This window comes from Garra rufa, chromosome 8 (genome assembly GCF_049309525.1).
Source record: "Garra rufa chromosome 8, GarRuf1.0, whole genome shotgun sequence".
In the NCBI taxonomy this organism is placed as follows: domain Eukaryota; kingdom Metazoa; phylum Chordata; class Actinopteri; order Cypriniformes; family Cyprinidae; genus Garra; species Garra rufa.
In genome coordinates, this window is record NC_133368.1 from 22,935,852 (window position 1) to 22,953,332 (window position 17,481).

Consider the following 17,481-nt stretch of genomic DNA (forward strand, 5'->3'; position numbering starts at 1 on the left):
TATGCTGATTTGCTGTTTAAGAAACATTTATTATTATTAATATCAATATTTAATTACATCAGGCTTCATTGATGAATAGAAATATCCAAAGAGTAGCATTTATCTGAAAGAACTTTTATTTAGCGAGGATGCTTTAAATTGATCAAAAGTGATGATAAAGACATTTATAATGTTACAAAAGATTTCTATTTCAGATAAACGCTGTTCTTCTAAACTTTTTCTCATCAAAGAAACCTGAAAAAATTCCACTCAGCTGTTTTCAACATAATAATAATAATAATAAAAGTTTTTTGAGCAGCAAATCAGAACATTAGAATGATTTCTGAAGGATCATGTGACTCTGAAGACTGCAGTAATGACGCTAAAAATTAAGCTTCAAAATCTCAGAAATAAATTACATTTTAAAATATATTCAAATACAAAACAGTTGTTTTAAATAGTAAAAATATTCCAAAACTAGCTGTACTTCAGATCAAATAAATGCAGGCTTGGTGTGCAGAAGAGACTTCTTTAAAAAAAAAAAAAAAACATTAAAATTCTTACTGTTCAAAAACTTTTGACTGGTAGTGTATGTGTACAGTACTGTTTTGAAATACTATGATTTTAATATAAAAGTTCTGAACAGATTAGGTTTATATCTTTCTGAAATATTTCACTTTTTTCTTTCAAGTTAAACATCAAACCATGTGTCGCCCCCTAGAGGTAGCAAAAGAGCTGTGACAAATATCCAAACCATTCAACATTGTCATTTTTGACAGCTCTGTAGGGGAAACTGTAGAGAATTAAAGTGTGAAACATCTGTCATGACAGATAAAAACACTTTATTTAGTTGTATTTTACATGAGTGCAGTCTCCTCTTGCATGGTAATGTGTCTCCTCAGTCCAGAGGAGACAGAGAGTCAGGTGCAGGCACAAGGTTAATGAAAATACTGGACTGTACACACTGGGCAACATCATGTCAGGTAGCTGGGTGAAGCAGCGAGGCCACTCCAGGTAGGGTTCCGCTCAGCTAGAGACAAGTCCTTTAGTCCAAGGTCTCTGCCACCTCGTTACTCTTTCAACGGCCATCCGTGAAGAAAAACACTGGGTTTATGCTGTCTTGCAAGTCCTGACTTTTTTTTTAGTTAGTTAGTTGCAGATTGTTTGTTCACAGTTCTCAATAATCTGTAATAAATTAATCAAACAAGTTCTGGTGACGTCGCTGGGTCACCTTCACAGTGAGCGACAGCCGGCCTCCAAGCCCGGTGGGGAAAGACAGGGCGAGCACACTGCTATCTGAGGTCAGAGGTCATCTTACTCGCAGTCGTGACATCATCCATTCTAGACCCTGGCAGAGCCTGCAGACAGGAAAGACACATTCAGTTAACAATGCTCCTTTTTTCTTTCTTTCTGTAAATCGGACAAAGAAAGACATTTGTGCTCGTGCTGTTAGTCAGAGAAAAGCTTCTGAACTAATGACCTTGGCCATTAAATGAGGTGCATTCAGCAGACGTTAATGACCACACTTTCCATGACAAAATATAGATTATATTATAGCTTTAAATATATTTTACATATTTTCTGGGCATTCTGGTATCTGTGTGCATCAACAAGGCAGTCAGAATGGAGTTGAAAAAGGCACAACTTGATTGCTTTGATACATTTTATGAAATTTTGCATTGGACAGGGTCGTCTATGGAAGCTTATTTCCACCATATAAGAAACAAAGGTCATGTTTTGGTAAATCATAAATATGACACAGAAATCAAAATTCTAATTCATCACAAACTCAGTAGAAGTTATTAACTTTTTATATCATAGTTTTGACTATCAATATTACAGTTCTCAGATTTTCTCATAACTTTGACATCAAAATATTACAAGATAAAAAGCAATAATTATGACCAAAAAGTAATTTGAGATAAAAAAAGACTAATTTATGACATGCTAAATCAAAGTTATCTACTTTTTATATCATAATCTTGACTATTAATTTCCACTTTTTGTAATAATCTTTACTTTTAATACCAATTTCAGCTTTTTTTTTTGTCAATGTCTTATCTCATCTTAAATTTTTTGCATAATTATGACATAAAAAGTCAAATTCTCAGAACTATTTGTTCTCATAATTTTGACTTGTCAAAACATACCAAAAATTACACATTACAAGATAAAAAGCAATAATTATGACCAAAAAGTAATTTGAGATAAAAAGACTAATTTATGACAAGCTAAGTCAAAGTTGTCTATTTTTCATATCATAATCTTGACTATCAATTTCCACTTTTTGTAATAATTTTTACTTTTAATACCAATTTCAACTTTTGTCAATGATGTTGTGTCTAGTTTTTACCAAAGTCAAAACAAAAAAAGTAAAAAATTACAGGATAAAAACCAATAATTATGACAAAAATTATTTTAGAGATAAAAAGTCTAATTTATGACATGCTAAGTCAAAGCTAATTACTTTTTTCATCATAAATATGACTATCAATTTTTACTTTTGTCATAATTATGATACAAGTCAATTTCTCTGATTTTTTTCTCATAATTTAGACTTTTCATAATGTTACCAAAAAGTCAAGATAAAAAGCAATAGTTATGAGTTATAAGTAATTTGAGATAAAAAGACTAATTTATGACATGCTAAGTCAAAGTTATCTATTTTTTCACATCATAATCTTGACCATCAATTTCCACTTTTCAAAAAAAAAAACCCTTTTAATACCAATTTCAACTTTTTTGTCAATGATGTCTCATTTTAACTTTCAGATCAATTTCTCAGATATTTTTGACTTTTGTTGTATTACCAAAAAGCCAAAATGACAAAAAGTAAAAATGACAATATAAAAAGCAATAATTATGACCAAAAAAATATTAAGATATGTTTTTTTAATGAGATAAAAAAATCAAAAATCTTGGTCAAAATTATAAGTTAAAAGGTCATATTTATGACATGCTAAGTCAAAGTTATCTACTTTTTATATCATAATTTTAACTATCGATTTTTACTTTGTCATAATTATGAAAAAAAATCTTATTTTTTTTCCTCATAATTTCACTTTTGTCAAAACATTACCTAAAAAGTAAAAATTACAATACAAAAAGCAATAATTATGACCAAAACGTAATATTTGAGATTAAGTCAAATAATGACATGCTAACTTGAAGTTATCTACTTTTCATATCATAATCTTGACTATTAATGTTCACTTTTTTAATAATTCTTACTTTTAATACCAATTTCAACTTGTTTTTTTTTTTAAGTTTTCTCTCATTTTAACTCATTTTAACTTTTTGAAGTCAACTTCTCCGATATTTTTGTTCACATAATTTATTTTTATTACCTAAAAATTAAAAAATAATAATACTAATAATTATTATTATGACCAAAAAGTCATTTTGGTCATTCAAAATTATTATTAAACATGATTAAATATTTAAATATTTTTATGCCATAATTATGATTCACCAAAGCATAACTTCTTTTTCTTATATGGCTGAAATGGGCATAGTTTCATAGTCTGCCTAAATCCATCAAAGACAGACAATTCTTGTCTATTAATAAAAACAAGCATGGACTGGAAACCCAAGGACATGTCTGCATTTGTCTGATGGTGATTGCTGTCTATGCAACTTTTAGACATCTAATGCTGATTCATCACTTCTATCGATGCTAGTTCTATATTCAGCCAGAAAATGACTAGAACAGCAGACTTTTACACAATCGGTGACTCATTACATGTTCTGCACTGATGGAATAACAATAACATTTAACTTTCTCATGTGGCTTATTTGTAGGTTTTTGTGGCCTTACCCTTCTCCAGTGAGGGCACAGCAGGCCTGGATGTGCCACTGATGGTCTTTGACAGAGGTAAGCTGAAGACTCTGGGAAATCTCAGCCACAGTCATACAACCCTTCACATCTTGCTTGTTGGCGAAAATCAACAAACCAGCCTTTTTCAGATCCTAACAAAGAAAAAAAAGAGGAATTGAAATGAAGTACTAAGCACAGAAGAGACAACCAGACAGTCTCAGAACAATCCCTTCTGCAAATACTCATGCAATACCAGTTCTCACAGTGACATACATATACTCGCCTCATGGGCTAACATCCTGTAGAGCTCCTCTCTGGTCACTGAGATTCTCTCTCTGTCTGTGCTGTCCACAACTACGATCACAAACTACAAGGAAGAAACACCTAAATGAGATGTTCTCTTTATAATTCAAGATAACTTCACAGCTGTGTCAGTGGGTCTACCTCTGTGTTAGTGTAGTAAGTGTTCCAAGAGGAGCGCAGTGATTCCTGTCCTCCAATGTCCCACATAAGGAAATGTGTATTATTGACCACAATTTCTTCCACATTGCTGCCTATGGTTGGTGAAGTGTGCACCACTTCATTCATAGAGCTGGAGATTACAAAAACAACAATTAGGACAAAACCACAAATATGAAAACACTACAAAATGAGGCTCTTACTTCTAATCAGCAAGGGACAGTTCACCCAAAAATGAAAATTCTGTCTTTAATTATTCACCCTCACGTCTTTCCAAACCTGCAAGACCCTCATTCATCTTCAGAACACAAATGGTCACGTTCAAGGCCCAGAAAGGTAGTAAGGACATCAATAAATAGTCCATGTGACATCAGTGGTTCAACTGTAATTTTATGAAGCTACAAGAATACTTTTTGTGCGCAAAGAAAACAAAAATAATGACTTTATTCAAAAAGTATTCTCACAGCTTCATAAAATTAGAGTTGAACCACTGATGTCACATGGACTATTTTATCGATGTCCTTACTACCTTTCTGGCTCTGAATGTGGTAGTACCATTGCTGTCTATGCAGGGTCAGAAAGCTCTTCGATTTAATCAAAAATATTAATTAATGTAGCAATTAATGACACAATTTTCATTTTTGGTTGAACTATACCTTTGAATTGATCAAAAGTGACAGTATAGATGTTTATAATGTTACAAAAGACCTGTATTTTAAATACAAACTGTTATTTTGATCTTTCTATTCATTAAAGAAACATGAAAAAAAAAAACACAGTTTCCACAGAAATATTAAGCAGTACATAATAATATCAGTACATAATGATTTCTGAAAGATCATGTGACACTAAAGACTGAAGTAATGATCCTAAAAATTCAGACCGTCACAGGAATAAAATACATTTTAAAATATATTAAAATACAAAATAATTGTAACAGTATTTCACAATATTATTATTTTTCCTTTTTTACTCCAACCTGGAACTTAACTGTTTTAATCAAGAACGGACTGCTAGATTTACAACGGATACTTACAACTGATAAAGTATGGTGGTCTTTCCTGCATTGTCCAGCCCAACAATAATGACTTTGTGCTCTGGGGGAAAAACAGGAAGACAGTTAAATGTTTTAGTAAACACTTTAAATCATACCCAGCATCGCAGTCATTCATCTTTGATTTTGATTGACGACAAATTAGCTAGAATAATTAATACACAAACCGGGATTTGAGTGTGTTATTGAGCAATGTGTCATCTTATACAGTAACTCAAAGTATAATGGGTGGTGTCAGAGCAGTTCTAAAGAACTGAAAAATGGCCAAACCCACACAGTAAAATATGCTGCTTGTCTCAAACATGTTTTAGGCTGGAGACCAACAGAACCAGCGCTGCTCCTGCCCTTGAAGGCAGTGTTTAAAGGATTAGTTCACTTCCAGAATAAAAATGTCCGGATAATTTACTGATAATTTATACCCCAATGTCCATGTTCATGTCTTTCTTTTTTCAGTCAAAAAGAAATTAGGGTTTTTGATGAAAACATTCCAGGATTTTTCTCCACGTAGTGGACTTCAATGGTGGTCAACGGGTTGAAGGTCCAAACTGCAGTTTCAGTGCAGCTTCAAATGGCTCTACATGATCCTCTTATCTAGTGAAGCGATTGGTCATTTTCTTTAAAAAAAAAAAAAAAAAAAAAAAAAATGTATATACTTTTTAACCACAACTGCTATTCTTGCACTAGCTTAACCTCAAATAATCATGCATGTGTGACAAAGGCGGAAGAAAGTCAAACGCCCTTTACAAAAAAAAGTAAAACAACGATGTCGGATGATTTTGAAGTAGGAGAAAATGAGATTATGATGTGAAGAAAGAGTTTTTTGTATACCCAACCTTTTTTGAACTAAAGAACACAGATGAAGAACTAACCATGTGTGACCTTTCCAATGTGATTATGTAATAGTCATAGACGTACATCACAGAGCTAGTGCAAGACGAGCATTTGTAGTTAAAAATTATATACATTTTTATTTTTTTAGGAAATTACCAATCGTTTCACTAGATAAGACTGTTATTCCTCGTCTGGGATCGCGTAGAGCCCTTTGATGCTACATTGAAACTGCAATATGGACCTTCAACCCATTAATCCCCATTAAAGTCCACTATATAAAGACAAATTCTGGAATGTTTTCTTCAAAAACCTCAATTTCTTTGTGAATAAAGAAAGAAAGACATGAACATATTGTATGACATAGGAGTGAGTAAACTATCAGGACATTTTTATTCTGGAAGTGAACTAATCCTTTAATACCTAAATAAATCAAAATCAGTGGAGTACACAGTACACTTTACACATTCAATTCAAACTGTCTGATTTTAAAAACTTGTGAATTTGCCATGAAATGCTTATTTTGTATAATAACAACAACAACAACATACAGTATGAACCAATTTACTAGTTGTCAAACCATTAATATACAGAAAGTTGAGATCAAACGGCACACTGTCAGCAACAGCAGCCTAAAGAAGGTAGAATTTAGTACTGACATTTATTAGACTCATTTAGGCCTACTACACTTTTTAATACTACAACTGTTTAATCAGGCTGTAAATATCAGGCCAACTGAAATTATTGCTTCTTAAAACATCACATATCTTGTTAATATTTCTTAATTTTAATATTACTATTCTGTGCAGCAACAACCACATTGCAACCAATTACATCTCAAAGTCTAACACCTTGCCGGACCGCTGCATATTTTTACCACACACGTTAACGGATTAGAGCGTTCACACTGTACGCGGTTGCGGTCCAGCAGTGCATTTATTTTTTGTCTATTTTTTACTGTGCTGCATGCACTGAATTAAAGTGACCGCACATTCTTCGCTGTAAAAATTAACATGGATTGACACGGAAATGTAGTGATCACACAATAAATGCATATATATAAAGTCTACTGTGTTTCAAAGTCAACACATGGCTTTTTGGCTATGTTTAAAACAAGGAAAAGTGCACTTTAAATAAACAAGGCAACATAAAAATAGATGCACTTGAGGAGGTAGAAAAGGTAAAGTTCTTTAAGGATTGCTTTTGATAAAGATTTAACAAGATGAACAATTGTATTACTGTACTGTGATAAAAGAGGATCACAATGCTGAAAAAGCATGTTTGGATTTGAAATCAAAATAACGGATAAATGTTGTGTTTGTGGTAAACAGACGTGGATCAGGAACGGACTGCAAACGCATTCTGTGTGAAAGCTAAATGAGTCTGTGCTGCTTCTGCGCCGCATACGTAACGCACACGCACTGCATACGCACTGCAGATGGAGTATGTGTGAAACAGGTGTAAGTGACTCCGGACACAGTTGTTTGCACTTGCAAAAGCGTCAAAGGGGATTAAAGACTAGGTGACGTGGTAACACCTTTGAGTGTGTGTAAAGGTGGCTGAATAGTTTCCACAAAAGAAAACAATGCTTAGTTGCATTAGAACTTTGCATACCACAGTTTATCAAGCATGAAAATGGGCAAGAAACATATAGAGCCAATGCAAATATCTTAATCTAATTTAACCGAATGCCACATGCAAAAGAGCCGCGAAAGAGGATAGGTTTAATATAATACATACAGTTTGTGAACCCTTTAAATTTTCTATATTTCTGCATAAATATGACCCAAAACATCATTCGATTTTCATATTAGTCCTGAAAGTAGACAAAGAAAACTCAATTAAACAAGTCAGAGAAATATTTCCCTTGACATTTATTTATTGAGAAAACTGATCCAGTGTTACATATCTTTGCGTTGCAAAAGTATGTGAATCTATTGGATTAGCAGTTAATTTAAAGGTGAGTCAAATGTCAGTATGCGACCTGTTTTATTCAAAGAACACTGATTCATCAAAGTCTGATCATGTTTCTGGAAGTGAATCATGTCACAAACAAAGGAGATTACTGAGGACTTCAGAAAAAGAGTTGACGTTGCGCATCAAGCTAGAAAAGGTTACAAAACTATCTCTAAAGGGTTTGAGACAGACTGTGTACAAATGGAGGAAATCCAAGACCACTGTTACCTTCCCGAGAAGTGGTCGACCAACAAAAATCAATCCAAAACAATAGTCTGCAAGGTTGCAAAAGTTCCCAGGGTAACTTCTAAGCAACTAAATGCCTTTCTCACATTGGCTAATGTTAATGTTCATGAGTCCACCATCAGGAGAACATGGAGCAACCAATGGTGTGCTTAGCAGAGTTGCAAGAAGAAAGCCAGTGTTTTCCAAATAGAAAATTGCGTACTAAAGATCAAGTGGACAAGTCAGAGGACTATTGGAGAAAGGTTTAATGAATGCTTGAGACCAAAATAGAACTTACTGGTTTAAATGAGAAGCTATTATGTTCAGAGAAAAAACACACTGTATTCCATCTTAAGAATCTGTAAAACATGGTGATGGAAGTATCATGGCTTGGGCCTGTTTTGCTGCATTTTGGCCAAGACAGCCTGCCATCATTGATGAAACAATGAATTCTGAATTAAACCAGCAAATTTTAAAAGAAAACATCAGGCCAGCTGTTAAAGAACAGAGTTTCAAGAGAACGTGGGTCATGCAGCAAAACAACAACCCCAAGCACACAAGTCATTCAACCAAAGAATGTTTAAAGAAGAACAAAATGTTTTGGAATGGCAAAGTCCAGACAAAGTCCAATTCAAATGTTGTAGAAGGACCTAAGCAAGCAGTTCATAGAAGGAAACACACCAACATCACAGAGTTTAAGTGGTTCTGCAGTAAGGAATGGGCTAAAACTCAAACTACATGTTATTGTGCAGAACTGATCAGCATTTACAAGAAACTTTACTTTCAGTTACTGCAGCAAAAGGGGGTCACACCAGATACTGAAAGCAAAGATTCACATACTTCTGCAATGCACAGATATGTAACACTGGATCATTTTTCTCAATAAATAAATGACAAAGAAACTATTTTCTCTCACTTGTTTGATTGGATTCTCTTTGTCTGCTTTCTATTCTAAAGGGTTCGCAAACTTTCAAGCAACACTGTATATCAGTCACCTTTTTGAGGGGGTTTCTTCAATAAAAGTGGTCATGAAAACTAACTTGGCTGAAAATAAAACTCCAGACGTCTGATCCGATTACAATTTTGATTAAACCAATAGAAAAAGGGAAATGAAATCAGCATCCACAGACAGGATGTGAGGAAACATTTGAAGACTTGCTGTGATTCATAGCTACTAAAACTAACGTGACAAAAATCAAAAAATGATTGATAACCTCATCATTCGTATGACTGAGCCATTTCAGTATGACATTTCAAACCATAATTGTCTGAGAACAACTGAAGGAACCTGTTTAGAAATATTCTGAATTCTCATTACAGATCTCATTAAACATCATAAATTATAGACCATAAAGACGCCCTGAACTTGACGATGATTGACAGACAATATGAATTGGAACTTATAGTGACAGAAACTAAAGAGCAAAGACTGCCTTTTATCTGAGTCAACACCATGAATAGACGTACAACAGAAGCACTGCACTCCACGTCACTACTACAGACCTGCACAGGGTGTGTCCGAATGTCCTTGAATACCCATTCAGATGTGTTGGAAAATGAAAAACAAGTATGCACACTAGATAGACCACTGTCCTTTCTGAGGACACTGAAACTTGTTTAGTCTAAAAAAAAAAAAAAAAAAAAAGAGAGTGTTCTCATAAGATCTTTCTGTAGATAAGATCTCAGTCTTAATCTTGTTAGAGATAAAAGTAAAAGCTCAGTCAAATAAAAGTGTTCCAAAGAGATGCTTTTACGAAGACACTGTGAAACTGATGACACTCAGAATTTAAGGCTGATATAATCATGTCAACTAAGCGTTCATATGTCAAAGAGGGTCCAAAGGTTACGGCATAGTGTAAATGATGTGCTTTAAAATTAAATTAAATGTTTTCTTTCTCCTTGTATGTACAAGAACATACAAAATTGCTTAAAAACCAAGTACCTTTGTAGCAGAAAAGATCATGGCTAAACGGGACAAACATGAGGTGTGTATCACATTCAAATATACAAATGTGTTGACATTTAGATTTAAAAGGGTGGTTGGAATCACACGGTTCCGGATCTCTCTTTCTCTCTTAGCTCATAAGGACATGACAAGCTTTAATATACGCTTTTACTTTGTTCTGGAAAACTGTGTGTGTAATTTTTCATCCATTTTAGTTTATGTTCCCAAGAGCATCACTAAGTCATTTGAGCAATTTCAACAAATCATAATCTGCGTAACCAGCCAGGCAACCTCAGTCTGTGACATCAGTTAGATTATCTCCATATGTCACAGCAACAATTTTCATTACCTCACAGAAAAAAATTTCATTTTCAGAGCATAAAATACAACATAAACATACAACAGTAATGCGCTAGCTGGTTCATCACAATGCAGGATTTGTTGGAGTATCAACTATCACAATATCTAACATTTCAAAGAAAACTTACACAGGCATTCTCAAAGGTTTTTCCTTGAAAGTTTCATAGTAACCTGAACAAGAACAGACATGAAACTGAGGAATAAACAAAGAAAAAATCAAAGGGGTACAAAGCGTAGATGAAAGGCTTAGAATCTAGTCATTCACAGTCCCTGATTATATCATCGTATCACTTCTGTCTATTGCATGAAATGTTGTGAAGGATTTAAGCAACTTCTGCTGTGTGATGCAGAAACAGTCACCAACAACAAAACATGGATTTACACTAGCAGCCAAAGTTTTGGAACTGTAGGATTTTTTAATGTTTTTTTAAAGAATCTGTTTATTTGCTCCAAAAGATCTTAGACTTCCTCGGGAGACCAAGATCATTTGGAGCAAATAAACAGATTCTGTTCATGTTTTTTCAGTCTGTAATACAGAGTGTTGTACAATATGGAATATGTGCATGGTATAGTTGTCTTTCTGTTCAACTTAAAGCTCGACTGGCAAGGCTGATATCAAACTGTTCTAAGACTGTGGGTCAAAGGCTTGAGCCAAGTTTTCATGAGTTGTATAAGAAAAAAATGCTGTCATTGACACGTAAAATTATGTCTGACTGTTCCCATATTCTATATAAGGAATATCAACCTTTGCCATCACATAGAAGACTGAGAGTACCATATGCTAGAACGAATAGATTACGGAAATCTTTTGTTCATCAGTCAGTAAAATTAATTAACCAGAACTGGGGGTCAAAGTAGGCAGTAATACTCGGAGGAATGGAGGGTACTTAAGTATTTGAACAGTAGACGGATTTGTATTGACATGTATGTCTTTGAATGTATTGTATTGTGTAATGTGTATTGTTGTGAATTAATGTTAGACAGTAAACGCAAATAGGATGCAAGACAATTTTTGGAAGAAATTCCAACAATAAAGTGAAATTGAATTGAATTGAATTGAATTAAGAAGTCTCTTCTGCTCACTAAGAGTCATCATCTGCTCAAAATCATCATCATTCTATTCATTAAAGAATCCTGTACTCAACAATTTTAAATATTGATGATAATAATAATAATGTTCAAAAACTTTTGAATAGTAGTGTATAGGGTGGATGGCTAACAAATATTACAAAGTTTGGGGTAGGGCTGTGCAATACGGACAAAATAGTCATATTGCGATTTTTTGAACAAATATTGCGATTGCGATTTTATTTGCGATTTTTTTTTTCTGCTTTTTCAAACAAGCTACATACATACATTCTAAATGTATTCAGTGCACAAGAAGTGCATAACAAAACATTTCACCATGAAATAACATAGTATTAAGTTTAATAAACAAAACTGTAGTAAAATTGTCTTTAAAACAGACAACATAAAATAAATTAGCCATTTTACTTTTTTTCCCGGTACTTTAGCCTACTTTGTGCTATACGAAAAAACATTCATTTCAGTGGAAAAATAAGTCCAAAACTCTCTATTTTAACATTTTGAGGGCTCTACAATCTTCTGCCTTTTTTTTTTTTTTTTTTTAGAAATTCTTATGTGTTTTAATTTTTCTGATAATCAAAAAGCATAAACATTTATTTATTTTTAATCAAATGAAAAATAAACCCTTTTAATTTTTGGCCAACAAACAGAAATTTACTGTTAAAATCAATATGTGGAAGAACAATTATATTCAGTTTAAAACATTTAAATAATAATTAAGTGGTTAATCTTGTTGTAATATTTATTTTTTGTTATTGTTTTATGTAAATTATTTTAATAGGAATATATAAACACCTACATTATACTGTACAAAAGTAATACAGGACTAATATTGTTCTACATGTTAAACCGTACTTTTATTTTGACAGGTTGCCGTGAAGTTTCTGTGTTTACAGTATGATATGATGCTAGTTTTCTCAAATGAAACGGTAAAAGTGAAACTCACAGCAGCTTTGGCGATTGACTTTATATGTTCATGTGAGATGCAAATGCAAAAATTAGCGGGAGCGTCATATGTGCTTCAGTCTGCATGTAGTAAAGAAATAAAACGCGTCTCCACCATTCATACATACAGAAGCAAACGAAACATGCAGGATTCATATTAAAACGGTCTTTTTGCATTTCAGTTTTCACAGACACTAATCCATATCGCGATTTGAATTAAGTGACAGACCAACTTTTGATTTATTCATCCAAAAATCGACGATTTACGTGGCATTCCGCGCTATAGTAGATTCGGTTTTTATGAATGGAGTCCGCGATCCAGTCCGTGTTTTCTTGGAGGAGACATTGTAATCACGCGACCATGAAAAGACAGAAATGACATGCCTTAGTGTAAATAAGATAAATAACATAAGGCAATTTAGTATGTTTAATAAAAGAACTATGTATAGACCTGTTCTATAGGAAAGATTACCTTAAATGGCTTCTATTGTGATGTAGCGCTATATCGAAAATAAAATGAACTTGAAGTTCAAGGGGGGCGGGGGTGCCGTTGGGGGGATAGATAAAATCGCAGCCTTATGCGATTTAGAAATCGCATGTGCTTAAATTGCGATTTTTTTGCGATTGCGATTAATTGCACAGCCCTAGTTTGGGGTCAGTAAGATATTACTTTTTTAAAGAAATCAATACCTTTATTTAGAAAGGATGCTTTACATTCTTTTAAAATTGATTTCTAATGTTACAAAATATTGCAAAAACTTTCTTTTCAAGAATCCTGAAAAAAACATGGTTTTCCACAATAATATTAAGCAGCAAAACTGTTTTCAATATTGATAGTAAGAAATTTTCTTGAGCATCAAATCAGCATATTACACTGTTAGACATTTCTGTAATTTCTAGTTTTTTACTGTATATCACCCAGTATAATACAACAAATTCCATTTATAGTAAATAACTGTATTTACCATTGCATCATGGGAATTTTCTGTGACGTCAAATACCACATACAGAGACTAACTGTATTTTTAAAAATTGCTGTATACTACTGTATTTGCCGAACACCACATACAGTGACTTACTGTGTTTCTTAAAATTGCTGTATACTACTGTATTTGCTGTAACGGCCTCTTTAGCGCCACTCCTGGCAGGATTTGCCCTGCACTGAGTTTGTCCTTTGTGTTAGAAACAGCACGAGTGAAAGAGCATGCTTAGAGTACTACTGTACGTCAGAAATATACTGGGGCATCAGTTTACTGTCCAGCATCTATTGTGGATAGTATCACGGATTATAATGGGTTCTTTGGTAACACTTTACAATAAGGTTCATTAGTTAAACATTAGTTAATGTATTAACTAACATGAACTAACCATGAGAAATACATTTGTTATTGTATTTAGTAATCTTTATTAACGCTAGTTAACGGAAATACAGTTGTTCATTGTTTGTTCATGTTAGTTCACACTGCATTAACTAATGTTAACAAAATTTTAATAATGTATTAGTAAATGTTGAAATTAACATTAACAAAGATTAATAAATGCTGTATAAGTCCAGTTCATTATTAGTTCATGTTAACTAATATGGTTAACTAATGTTAACTAATGAACCTTATTGTAAAGTGTTACCGGTTCTTTTGTCACGTCGCGCCGCTCGCGTCTGACTACACGGAACAAACGAGGCAGCGCCGGTGGTTTTCCCTTGGGATGGAACCCGCAAGCTGGAGAGTTCCGGAGAACATCTGCGTTGTGTGTGGATGTGCCTTGCGAGAGAATAAGACAAGCAGGAAAGGTAAAAATATATTTAAAATAAATATATTGGTTTTTTTATATATATATATTTGTATGTCTGTTTGTGTGTGCTTTGTCAGATTTTTGCACAACAGTTTAACCTAGTAACATTTACTTGTCAACATGACGGTACATAAACTTTACCACGGTAAACTGCGCTGTCCTTTCAATTAACAAACGACTGTCATCTTATTAAATTACCGAATTAAAATTACTTTAATGAGCAAGGCTTATCTTATATTAATACTAAGTTAACTGATGTCAACTTTTGATGAGGTGTTAAATAACTTTGGGCAGTAGTCTAGTTGAGAATATAAAATCATATGTTAGCTAGGTTAAACAAACGTTTTATGACTAAGTTAGCTGCCTTTCTAGTTTTAGCATTTGATTTTTTTTAAGGTAATTTAATATTTACTGCATTTTCTGTGTGTTTTTAAAGGCAACTCAAATGAAGCTTCACAAAGGACAGGAGCAGGCCAGCCACACTGAAATAATTTGTGGTAAGAGATGAATTATCTTCACTATGATTTTGTGTATTCCATATGGGGTTTGCCTTTTACAAATGTGTATTTTCTTCTTGCTTTTTCAGGGAACAAATTTCTCTCTGTAACAAAGTGGATGGTGAGCAAAGGTGGCCTACGTTTTGGAGCAGCACCTGGAATATGCAGATGATATGTATTCTTTAGCTGCTTATATAATTTTTTCCCTATTATTTTAATGTTGCCTAAATATTCTTTGTAAGGCTAAATCCAGAGGATACAACATAATGCACTGCAAAAAGTCAGACAGGTGAAATATTGAAAATGAACTGTTCCAGCATTGAAAGACTGATTTTTTTTGTATTTGTGTTATATATGCAATATTTAAATAAAGAATTTGATATTTTGTATTAATTGTGTCTGTTTGAATTGAATGTCAGTAGTAAATAAATAAATTAAATTAAAATTAATTCTATATAAAAATGATAAAATCAAATGAACTCTATATTCAAATAAATTAATTACAGTAGTAAACTGTAGTATAATATACAGTATATTACTGTATAGCAGAATTACAGTTGGGTACTGTAAAATTTAATTACAGTAACTCACTGGCAACAGTGTTGCCAGTAAGTTACTGTAAAAACCCTTTGAAATGTCTAACAGTGTAGAATGTTTTCTGATGGATCATGTGACACTGATGACTGGAGTAATTTGCTGCTGAAAATTCATACATTTAAATCTTTTTTAAATTGTAATAATATTTCACAATATTGTTGTTTCCACTGTATTTTTGATCAAGTAAAAAGTCTTGGTGAGCATAAGAGCCCTACTGACCCAACTTTTGAACTATAGTAAGTTACCCTTTACTATACTTCATAGAAAAAATAAAATGAAACAGACTAATGGTACTGCATCTGACTCTGGGCAACAGTCTCCAACTCTCACGTTACAAGGCTCACCCATATCACAATGATCTGTCCAGCTAATGAGTAAGGTGAGAACCAAAGAGAAATGTTCCACTGGGTTAAGTTACAATTTGCACATGCTCAATGCCCCATACACTGATGTGCAAATCTCTCAAACGAGATTATGCTTTATAGATATTCCACAGCATTTATAATAAATGAGAGAACACTGGCCATCACATGGACGTGTGTAACAAGTAATGCTGACACAAACTCCAGCGCTTTGAGGATTACACCACCATCAGGGACACACAGGCTGACCAGTGTTGCAAAATGCCCAGCATGCACAATCACAGAGGAAAGAGGCACAAATAATCTGGCTTAAAAAAAGCAAAGAGTGCTGCAATGGGTGTTTCACTTTTTGCTACCCACTGGTGAATAAGCAGGTTAATCTAATTCGCAGTGCTGACAACTGGCTTTCACATTCACTTTGTATTGATATGACCTCAACTGGTGAGTTGTTTTATCAATACCAGACGAAACGCATAAAACCAAATGTCGTTGCATAGGGGAATATAATAGGTATATTTAATTGTTAAATGGCAATGAATTTGTTCTACCGTATTTATTCTTTTATGACAATTACATAAGCACGTCACATAGCTTGACATGTTGCACAACAATAATCTACTAACTTTAGTGCGTGAAAAATAAAGATATCAGGGCTTGAACCTCCATAAACAGAGACGAACCTGACAGCAGAGTACCTCTCAACAGCCACTCTTGAAAGCCTATAGACTGTTTTAATGTTATGATGATACGTTTACACAATATTTCTGGATCTAAAACAGTTTATACAACAACGTTTATAAATATTTAAATCGTAAGTAAGCACCAGCATCGCTGTTTTAAAACGAAACTACAGCAGCAGGTTAGCAGACACTTGCTAGCTAGTAAAAATCCACCATATAGCCTGTCAATCTTTTAATCGAATATATCCGCATTATGTTCATAAATATACTATTTTACCTACCTTGGTGGTTGAAAAGCCTCCATAATTTTGTGAAAATGATTCCCATCGCTGGTGTCCGGCCTCGGGCTACACCACCCAGCAGCAGAGACTGAAAATCTATCTGCTAGCCAGCTAAGCTAACGATCCGGTTCAGTATTAAACAGTGCTCTCGGTAACAGTTATTCACTCGTTTAATATTCTCCTGTGAATGGTATCCATGTTTTGTGAGGATGGTATTTCTAAATACTGCAGCATTTCAGTACTGTCATGTCTGGAGGTAAGTGAAATGAGGGCGTTCATTTGGTTCTGCGGCAGTGAGACGAGCGTCTGTTCGCTGCCGCAAAAGCTGAACTCAATCAAAGCTGCTTACGGCCACGCAACACTAACCGGAAGTCACTCTCGCGGTGTCTCAAAACCTATTGCGCAGCCTACCCTAGACAGCATAGCAGGGCGTTTAAAAGCGTTTGGAATGTTGGGCATGTTTGAGACGTAGGAAATGCGGTCTAGCTAGGCGGTTCACTAGGTTTTTGAGATACAGCCACACTCTCACTGACAGCATAGTGGAGTGATACTAGAGATAGTATTTCTACGAACATGTATAATAAATATGTGACCAGACGTGTCTAGTAGACAGTTATTC

General features: G+C 33.9%; 2 protein-coding genes across 2 annotated transcripts in view; one reads left to right on the forward strand and one right to left on the reverse strand.

Moving 5' to 3' along the window:
* dgkg (diacylglycerol kinase, gamma) overlaps window positions 1–17,481 on the forward strand; it is a 449,591-nt gene that overhangs the window by 324,361 nt on the left and 107,749 nt on the right. The window lies entirely within an intron of this gene.
* arl5a (ADP-ribosylation factor-like 5A) lies at window positions 800–17,213 on the reverse strand. Its single transcript, XM_073845906.1, has 6 exons — window positions 16,863–17,213; window positions 5,292–5,352; window positions 4,241–4,388; window positions 4,080–4,163; window positions 3,797–3,948; window positions 800–1,337 (listed from the first exon to the last, which is right to left on the reverse strand). Exons 1-6 carry the CDS (start codon window positions 16,906–16,908, stop codon window positions 1,289–1,291), a joined length of 540 nt encoding a protein of 179 aa, XP_073702007.1. The 5' UTR covers window positions 16,909–17,213; the 3' UTR covers window positions 800–1,288.